The sequence below is a fragment of the Phoenix dactylifera genome, chromosome 17 (assembly GCF_051530095.1).
Source record: "Phoenix dactylifera cultivar Ajwa chromosome 17, Ajwa_hap1_PhDact_Kaust_v1.1, whole genome shotgun sequence".
NCBI lineage: Eukaryota > Viridiplantae > Streptophyta > Magnoliopsida > Arecales > Arecaceae > Phoenix > Phoenix dactylifera.
Window position 1 is genome coordinate 20171067 of NC_143206.1, and position 10530 is coordinate 20181596.

General features: G+C 38.0%; 1 protein-coding gene across 1 annotated transcript; it reads right to left on the bottom strand.

The window, feature by feature from the left end:
- Positions 1–9685, bottom strand: LOC103695761 (uncharacterized). The gene is made up of 5 exons (XM_026800650.4): positions 9040–9685; positions 8116–8231; positions 2088–2331; positions 607–1788; positions 1–459 (listed from the first exon to the last, which is right to left on the bottom strand). The coding sequence occupies exons 1-5, from the start codon at positions 9403–9405 to the stop codon at positions 205–207; spliced, it is 2163 nt and encodes a 720-aa protein (XP_026656451.2). The 5' UTR covers positions 9406–9685; the 3' UTR covers positions 1–204.
- Positions 9686–10530: the final 845 nt, after the last annotated feature.

Sequence of the window (10530 nt, forward strand, 5' to 3'; positions counted from 1 at the left end):
TTACAGCCACAAGAATCAAAACTAATTCCATCATTAGAAGGATCACAGCTAGTTAATTACAAATTCCCATAAAAGGCCACATCATGGCCGGGCGGGACAAAAGAAAGAAAGAGACCACTGCCTCTTTCAACCAGCCATAGACCTAATTACATATACACTGCACAATAACCATGTATATCATCTATCATCATAGCCCAGTCCATCTCATGACAAGTTGCCATCTTCTGACTGATTTCCATACTCATTAAACTTCAGACTCTTTGGTAGGTCACCATCCTTCTCACCGACACTGTTTTCCTCATGACTGGTTGTCATAGAATTGCCACCTTCATCCGCAACCCCTTCCCTCAAGGGATATAACTCTATCAAAGACATGCTACTCGCAATACTATCAATATCCGGAGTTCCGTTACAAAGACACGAACCACTAGAAGCCGCAACTGCGCCAAGCTTGTTTACCTTTGAAATACAAAGCATATAAAATAAGTCAGTAATGACTTGAAAACCACTATTATTCCCAACTAAAATAATTAGGTATTATTACCAGAAAATAAAGTAAATATGTATATAAATATGGAGGGCAAGTGGATTTTCACATAAACTCACATGGTTGCAAGAAAAGTTCTTATTCACACTGCTAAAGACCACAGGCAACACACTCATTAACTGTGGGGTGGCTGGTGTTGGTGCCGAGGCCATAAGCATCCGAAGTGTTTCCCTGGCACTCTTCTCCACCAGTGATTCAGTTTCTGGCATGAGAGGATTTACAATTGGAAGCAGAGGTGGAATGGCTGATGGTATGGCAGGTGCAGCACTAACAAGATAACCTTGGCCAGAGGAGCAAACATCAATTACGGGAATGTGTACAATAGGATCAGACATGAATGGTGTGAAAGTCGGAATTTGTTGCGAGTTCGGCAACGCAACAAGGGAAGAGACAGGAAGTGGGAAGCGAACAAGTGGATCCAAGAAAGGAGCTGGGAAGTTCGTTGAGGGAAGCTCAACAGCATCTATAGACATTTTTGTTTGAACCAATGAAACTGGGGGTCCAGCAGCAGGCAACAATGAAGACAAAGGTGGCAGAGGTAGGGACTCGGTAGATACAGATGGCAGATGTGGTGGGGTTACTGTATACTGTAGTGAAGAGGGGCAGGGAGGGCACCAGCAGTAATAAGGTGTGAACAGAGAGCTCGGAGTAGGAACCTGAGAAGGAGGAAAATAGATTGATAAAGGATTAAATGATGAGAGAGGGGAGGCTAAACAAGACACATCAGGCAAGGAGCAAGGAACACAACTACAGCTTCCATTATCACTGGAAATGTTATCTTCACATTGTCTGGTAAATACGACATCGGTTGTACATGTGGGCAGTGAAGTAATTTCTTGGTTGTTGATAGTCGACAAGCTGCTGAGATGGCTCTCTCCACGTCGCTTGAGTTTCTCTCTCGCCCCACTTTTTATGGAAGACAAGATTCTTGGCATCCCATCCTTGAAAGTGTTTAATCTTGGACTAAGACTGCCTTGATGAAAAGGATGCATCTTTGCCATATGAGCTGTTGTTGGACGGAAGCGGAAAGACTTGGAAACCATAGATGAGGATTGGGAGTCAGACGCAAGTGTACTGGCAGTATTCAGCAAACTGTTTGATGAAGCACTTGAATTAGCTTCTGCAATGTTTGACGATCCAATAAGATATGCCCGAAGATGAGTTGCAAAAGAATTAAGGCGAGACTCAGATATTCCGGTTAAATGGGATAAAGTGGGTTTCCCTCTTAGAAGGTCTTTCATCTGCAGCATGGAATAAGACAAAACATGAGAATATCCCAAAAGACAACATTACAGAAAGGTAGTCATATACACCCCTCCATGGACATAAACCAATAAACGACAGAGTTAGAGACAATCAATGGACTGACACAATCTTTAATGATTTCATCCTAAAACAACGGGAAGTCACATAAACCTACCAATCAGAACAGAACAAACCAACAGATATTTTTACCTCAAACAGAATGTTTAAAATGCTGCATTATGTCACGGTGTTTTAACATATGCAAAATACCCAGGACCCAGATCATGGAACAAACCTTTGCAAGCAACTCCTTCCCATAGATCTCTGACTTCTCCGAGCACCAATAGTACAAGACCTGAGACCCTGGGAGCTTTACAAGAAAGGACCGACTAGAACTATCAGCTGATATATCTTCAATTAACACATCTGAGCTGTCCAAGTCATTGCTCACTACAGCCAGCCTCTCAACACAACCATCATCCCCAATGAACGAGATGCGCATTTTAGATGAAGGCAGGAGCGTAAGATTCAGATGTCCCCTATGTGGAAAAGAGAGAAATTAGAGCTTAGAAGCTTTTAACAAGAAGATATATAGTCCAACGGGTTACTAAATTAATAGTGTAAAAAAAAGTAAATAGTGTTTGGACAGCCATTCCAATAAAAATTGTCAAAATCTAAACCCAGCCAGTTGTAAGAATAATAGTAATAATGAGGATGAAACAAAACATAAAAATTGTCAAAACCAAAACCCAGTCAGTTGTAAGAATAATAGTAATAACGAGGATGAAATAAAACATAAAATTCTCTTATACCCAGATGGAAGAGGCAAAAGAAAATTCTCAATCACTTGCGCAAACAAGTGCCCTGATAGATTGAGGATTACGATCAAACTCAATATCTCACCTAAGGCAGTATTCTAACATTGCTGTACTATTGTCTCGAAAAGCAGGTTCAATAGCACAAATAACATAAATGCTATAAAGAAAAAAAAAATCAAGTGTAGTGACCAAAAAAGTTATTCTGAAGCTTTAGGACAACATTAGATACAATCTCTAGCAGAAATTTATCACTAAAATATATCATCAACTTTTAATATGCCATTACCAGAGAAAGAATACGTGTATCAGCAGTTCATGTCAGGACCATTATCATTTTAAATTGTCAATCACTATAAATACTCCAGCTTGTAAATGCTGAACCAAATTAGCCATTTGGACAGGAAAAGAAACCAATTAGAAAATTAGTATGTCTGAATTCAGGATTCATGAAGATAAGAGAAAACCTTGTGCAAGGAATGAGTGTTTTCAATATTACCTTAAATCAAAGGCATAGCAGAATCAACATTACTCTAGTAACTACAGGTAACATAATAAGTAGTAGAGAGGTCTGGTAGGAAAGTTCACCCAGGAATGATACAACTATATATAACTCCGAATCAAGTCATATGTAAGATTTTGGATACTCGAATTATATTCTGTAAACAGATTTGAGTATAAAATATTTCCATAGACAAATCCAATCACAAGAACTTTTCTTGTCAAAAAAAGTTCTTCCTGGCTCTGGCAGTAAACATTTATGGTTTACCATCCAATAGCTTCGAATCACTAAAAAAACTTCGAATCCAAGAAAAAAAAAGAATGAAAGAAACAGTACATGAATTCGAAACAAGGAGAGGAGGAAAGGGTGGTGGGAGGTCATTGAATTAGAAAGACTTGAACGACACAAATAACTTAACAAACCAATGAACTAAATAATCTAATGAAAATTATGAAAACAGTAACTTCAAAACTTGCAGAGTCACCCTCAGAACTCAGCAAAAATTGATACCCACTCTTCCTTGGGGGTTAAGCAACCAACGAACCATTTGCCAAATTAAAATTCATCAATCAAATAACAAAGTAATATTAGATTACAAACTGAACAATACAGACATAATTGGACTTGATTAATCAGCCTGACATCCGAATAAAAGGCCAATAAAGGAATTGTGAGAAAGACATGGTAGTAAAGAGGCATGATACATTTACAAACTACCAAATAATGGAAAGCGTGGTACTTGGACCAAATGAAAACATGGGAACTGGCAATAAAAAAGGAATCCCAATCAAATATGATAATTACATATTAATTATATGTAGCAATATAAAGACTGATGACATAAGGCTAATGCTAATGTCGAATTGAAAGCCACTAAATAATGTTTCTTCCAACATGAAAAAAACTCACTGAACGACATGGAAAGAAAATAGAAGTCATCCTCCAAGAAATATCATTTATTTCTTATGTAACAAAATAAGCTAGATAGCCTTCTGTATAAAAGGGATGGACTGATTAATTTGAATATAAGGATGCAAGATTAGGATTTCAAAGAATATAATACACAAATTCAAGTTAAAATTGCATGATAACAAAACCAACAAGAAATAGCATGCATCCATGCATCTGTTAGTTAAACTTCTTTACATATACCATACACTTATTTCATTCTGTTTTGAGAAATTTTTAGTAACCGTAACAAAAATCCATCAGCAAAAAAATGAACAAGTTGAGAATAACCCAAACAGCTACAACAGTCCAACCAAGAGAAGCTGGCATTTATTCACAACAGGTCGCATTCTGCAACATATAACTCATCCCAGAAAAATAAAGCTTAAGCACATTTGGAAGTTATTTCACATAAATAAATGAGATTATCAACCATGTAAAAGATAAAAGGGGGGGAAAAGGCGACAATAGAAAAAAAAATGTTAAGATACACCAATCCAACTGAAACAACATATGCATGAAACAAAATGACATAGGTCTCTGAGCCTACCTTAAAGCTACACAGTTTAAGCTTCTAAATAAATTCTTATATTTACAAGATATTATAAAGGTTTATCCCATCTAAACTATGATGAGATGGGGATAGGAATCATCATGCAAAGCAATATACCACAGAGCCATGAAAGAAACTACCTTCTTTTCCTCATAAATCAGAGATCTTAACAGAACATCACACACGCCCACTTTTACCTACAAATCAAAAGACATATTTATTTGGAAGGATGAACAGTGCCATCACTAATAAGCTGAAACATAGAATCCTGCAATCATTTGTAAAGGACAACAAATACAGGATACATTTTCCAGCCATTCACAGTAATTATGAACTAAAACTTGGTGAAAAAAGTTTCAACTGAATATTGCACCCTTATCAATAAGCTAGCTATAAGTAAAGCCCATAACTCTTCTCATGCTAAAAGTCACAATAAATAGAGAGATCCATTGCTCTTAAAAGAATTATACTAGCAAATAAATTTCTGGAACATCTCATCACATCAATTCTTTATTTTCTAGGTAAGAATCAGAAGGGCATAACATATAAAAATATAGAACACTTGAACTGTTACCAGTCATTCATATAACTGATCTTCATCAATATAGCAGTCGCAAAGGCCAGTTACATCTTAAGTTTTGGTTGCATCAATCTGATAAGTCTCACCTAATATAGTTCCAGATCAAAACCGATATAATGAAGACCTCATTCTAAAGCAAATAATCTCTATGCATCAAAGAAACATCATTTTCATTGTTATCTGCAGGAGCCATGTGATCCCTCGAAGAATAAATATATCAAACATTTTGGAAATAAACCACTTAAGAGATCATTACTGCAGGGAAACTAAAAATCAACATGTTCAACAATGCTATTTTTATCTTTTACTAGGGCTGAGCTATATTCTGAAGGTGTACAAGGATTTAATTTCCACTCTCAACTACACACCAAGTCTTCTAGCCGCCAAGCAATACATGGGGTTATCCATGTAACACAAGCTATCATGACTATGTCGAAAAATAATGCAAGAGATATTGCACGATCCAAAATGCAAGCACAAGTGTATGTAATATAATATAGGATAGTTTGATGCTAACAATAACTCTTTCATGGCCCCTTTTGCAATGACAGAAAATCATTCTAAATAGCTCCTTAAAAATTAAGTGACTCAAGGTTAAGAGTGAATTTAAGCAGAACTTGAGTTAGAGTACTTCATCGAGCAAAGCTAAATGAAACCTGCACATAAAAAAATACACAGCGAAAATTGATAATGGTATGACCTAATCAGATCTTTTCCTACTTAGACATCATATTAGCACTCATTGGCATGATTGATTAGAAAAAGTGTTCACCAAGTAAAATGTCAATATCAACGGGTTATTAGTTCTTATCAAGACTAGCTGGTATTGCAAAGCGTACGAAGAGGGATGAACGAGAGGGGAATCTCAACTCTTCAGCTAAAGATTAGCTACACTTTGTGAGTTGCCATTAGGTAGCCCTCCTATGGACCCCTCTTGGTGCTTACTTCTCTTGCTTGTGTCTAACACTTTAGTTAAATCTTGAAGGTTGCCCTATGCTTTCAAAGTAGCCAAGGCACCACATATTTTCAAATAAACAGTGAAATCCCTTGGTACCCTTGTGGATCACGTCATATTGTCTGAAAGAAACTTTTCACATCCCATCATGGTTTGTTAAACTTCTTTCACTCCCTTAAAGAATTGCATTGTCATAAATTCTATTTGAGACTAAATCTATGGCCCAAAAATCGGAGGATGGTAATTCGAGTATTAGCATATACACACATACATCCACATTAGAATATCACATACATGCATATATGCATGCATGCATACATGCATATATGCATAGGTATATGTATGTGTCCGCATATAACCCATATGTATGTGTATGTGCATATACTAGTGTTCATGCAACAACAATTACATACTTGGTCCAAACTTACTCTTGTGGTACACCACCTTAAAACGCCATGTAATAATGAATAGAATTATATACATATGTATACATATCTATAAGCATACATATGCATATTTATATAAATGTATGCATTTGTATATGTAGATGTATGTATATGCATGTAGATATATGTAACACGCGTGTATGTATGTATGTATGTATGCATGTATGTATGTATGTATACACACACACACATGTTTATATATAGATACATATACTCAATATGTATGTGTATGTGCATAAACTAGGGTTCATGTAACAACAATAACGTACTTGCTCCAAACTTATTCTTGTGGTAAACCACCTTCAAGCACCATGTATTAATAAATAGAAAAAATATAATATATATATATATATACACACCCAATATGCATGTGTATGTGCATGTACTAGCGTTTGTGTAACAGCGATAACATACTCGGTCCAAACTTATTCTTGTGGTACACCACCTTCAAGCACCATGTAATAATAAATCGAAAGCAAATGTGACAAAGAGCTAAGAATTATATCAGATTCTGAGTTAAAAAGTAAGTTTACATGTGTGTTTGAGGGCAGTGATGCCCAAGAGCATATATCATGGGATTCTTTCCTTTTCTACACATAGGAATGCATTGAACCTGCACTTGAAAAATTTAGTCCATCAAAAATATGTATGCTACCATAGATCTCAAACTATGTGAAATTTGCCTCTTCCTCAAATCTGAACTAGAAATTTTGCTCTAGAAAATTTAAACTTTTCAAATGGGAAGCTATAACTGTCACTAATAATTCCGATATAATGTCACTAGAAAGATTAGAAAAATGTCCCACTCAATTATCAATTTTAAGTTGAACTGTAAAATGACGCATAGCAAGTATGCCGGATAGATTCGATCATTTTTAGGCTTGAAACTAAGAAATTACTAAAAATAAACTAGATAAAAAAATATTACTTTTACATCTATTTTTCAAAGCATTAAACGATGAGCAGCATAAAACAATACAAAGAACTGACCTGCATGGTAACATTAATAAAAACACTACAAGAGAAGGCAAAATAAATGAAGTAATACAAACATAAAAATATCTAAAATAGTTTTATGCATTGAATAGAGAATAAATTACCAATATGCTGACATTAGTCTGTAAATTCTTTGTAAACATTTTGCAGACATTCATTCATGTAAAGCATTTTTCGCCATCCAGCAGTCAATTATTTATGTTTATTTCATGCATGTAATAAAATGTCCTATCCCTATGTACACATTATGTGGCTAACCACAGGAACTAACTGATGAATAAGAACTAGATGAACAAAAAAAGAAGAAAAAGAAAAAGCAGTAGACACATTTTGCTACAGTGGTTAAGAAGTTCTTCATGAGATCATAAATCATGCAAATTAGTTTTAAACAACAGAATACTGAGCTAAACAGCTAAACAAGTCATTATGACAGAAAAATATATAGCCTAGACAGTCACATGCCAAACACCCAGACACGCAATTATATGCATGAGATTGAGATGATTGAAACCAAGTAATGCCGATTACCTAGTTGCAGCCGGGCACAGAAGGTTCCCCTGTTTGTTAACCTTTCCTACACGAATAGAAACCAGAGGAGCGCACAAGCACCTTGCCAGCAATCCAACTTCTGAAGCTTCAAAATGCTGGTCAGCATCAACATGTAAATAGTCAATAAAAAATGGGCAAACTAAACAAACAAGCCAAAAAAGGAGTAAAGCATATTCAGTAAAACATATAACAAATATTCTCAGGTAGATACAAAGTATGACCTGGCAGAGTCTCAAGGAGAAAACAAAGGGGAAAAAAGTGATGTGTAGATATTGCTCATCTGCATGATGAAGCAAATAACAAGTCCTCTGATAACTTGCATATTTCAGAGAGTAAATATGATACTTCAAGTCAAAAATCAAAACTATAACCAACTTAAAACAATACGCATGAGCAGTCCTCAAATATGAATTCCAGGATAAAATTGCTGACTCTAAACTAAAGCTTAATAATATGAGCTACTCTAAACTAAAGCTTAATAACATGTCCATCAAAAACCATCATAACAAAATGTTTTTAAACAAACCAAGACATCACTAAAACACAGCAACATGTTTAAGACTTTTAAAATACCTAAAAAATAATCTAGATCGAGTACCTTAGACAACCTTTTTCCTTCCGTATCCTGTATATGACTAGACGAAGTTCCCAAAATATTGAATACAATCCATTAACTTCTAACATATTTGGAGAAATCAATATGATCAGATACTAAAAATTGAGGAAACGGAACGAGTAAATTCTTTGGCAAAGAAAGAAGATGTGCACAAAGGAAAGCCACAGCAAGATATTAAGACCACTGCAACTAAGGTGGCTTGTTCAGGGAAAATCGCGGACCAAGACAATAAATGATCTATGGGAATTCTAGGTGGCACGAGAGAAACCATGTAAATTCATACAGACCTGGCTTAGCTGTGTAATCAGCCGGTCTTCTGCAGCGCCGGTCGAGACGTTGAGCTTCAGCAGGGGCCTGAGCCTCTCATCGGCACGGCAGGCACCAAGAACCTGGAGATCCAGCGCCCGGAGCCACTGCAGCACCCCGCTCTCCAAATCACTCCGCCCAAGAAAGAGATCCCCGTCCGATTCACCTCGGAGAACATCACTCAGCCTCTCGGCGAGACCACCAGCGGTTCTCGTTGTACCCTGGGGTCGGGACGATCCCGACCCATCGATGTCCCTGAATTCCTCGGAGGCGTCGCCACCAAGGGGCCGATCCGAACTCTCGGCCTTCTCGTCGTTTCCGAAACCCTCCTTCTGTGGAGAAACCATCGCCGACTGGGGCCACTGATGCAAGAAACCCTAGCCCAGCTTCCACTGATGCAAGAAACCCTATCCTAGCTTCCACTGATGCAAGGAAAAACACCGATTGGGGCCAGAAAACCAACGAGATTCTTAGAGACCACCAAACCTTAGAGAGAGAAAGAGAGAGAGAGAGAGGCGGATCTTGGCCTTCGCCTTTGAGGGTAGGAGAGGGGTCTCGGACGGAGTCGCTAGGGAAAGAGCCGGGGAGACGACAAAATCTGAGGCTGCCCTCCCTCGGCCTTCGGATTCGAGCAAATTATAAATTAGGCTTTATGTCGGATCCAGTCCAGGCCGCGTCATCCACCACTTGCCTGGTGGTCCCTCGTCTTGGATCGTGAGCCACGCCAACCAGCAGCCAGCGATCCACGTCATCACCACCGCTTTCTGGTTCTGGCCCAGGGCCCACATGAACTTGTAATGAACGTAACGGGAGGACATGACGCTGTCTCTCTTCTTCTTCTTCTCCTCTTCTTCTTTTTCTTTTCCTTTATTTTTATTTTTATTTTTATTTTTACGGCTACTCATTCATATAAATCTAACATAAGTACAACCAGCCAAATCACAGAAAAATAGTAATAGCAAAGAAGAAGGAACATCTGATGCAGACGTCCACAAAAAATCTAACATGAGTACAACCAGCCAAATCACAGAAAAATAATAACAGCAAAGAGAAGAAACATCTGATGCAGACGTCCGCAAAAAATCTTCGAAATACCGTGCGACAAAAGAAGCAACCCAATCTGCGTTCCTGTTCGCCTCCCTAAACACGTGAGCTGCCTGAAAGCCGCCCATCAACTGAGCCATCCTGCGAGTCTCTCGGATAAGGGGATGACCATCACCATACCTGTCCGCCCCCCGGATGCAGTCGATCCCCACCAATAAGTTCCCCTCGAGGTACACCTGCTCGACATCAAGCACCTGCCTGGCATAGGATAGACCCTCCCAGGCAGCCCACAACTCTGCCCCAACTATTGTAAGCCCTAGTGTACGCCGCCCTCCTGCAGCAAGCATCCTACCACAGTGGTCACTGATCACAAATCCAACCCCTCCAGTCACACCATCCACTGACCTACTGCCATCAAAATTTACTTT

Coding starts and splice junctions, on each gene's coding strand:
- LOC103695761 (XM_026800650.4), bottom strand. CDS start 9,405: ATGGTTTCTCCACAGAAGGAGGGTTTCGGAAACGACGAGAAGGCCGAG. Junction 8,232..9,039: donor TGATTACACAGCTAAGCCAG/GTCTGTATGAAT, acceptor GATGCTGACCAG/CATTTTGAAGCTTCAGAAGT. Junction 1,789..2,087: donor GGAAGGAGTTGCTTGCAAAG/GTTTGTTCCATG, acceptor TCCATGCTGCAG/ATGAAAGACCTTCTAAGAGG.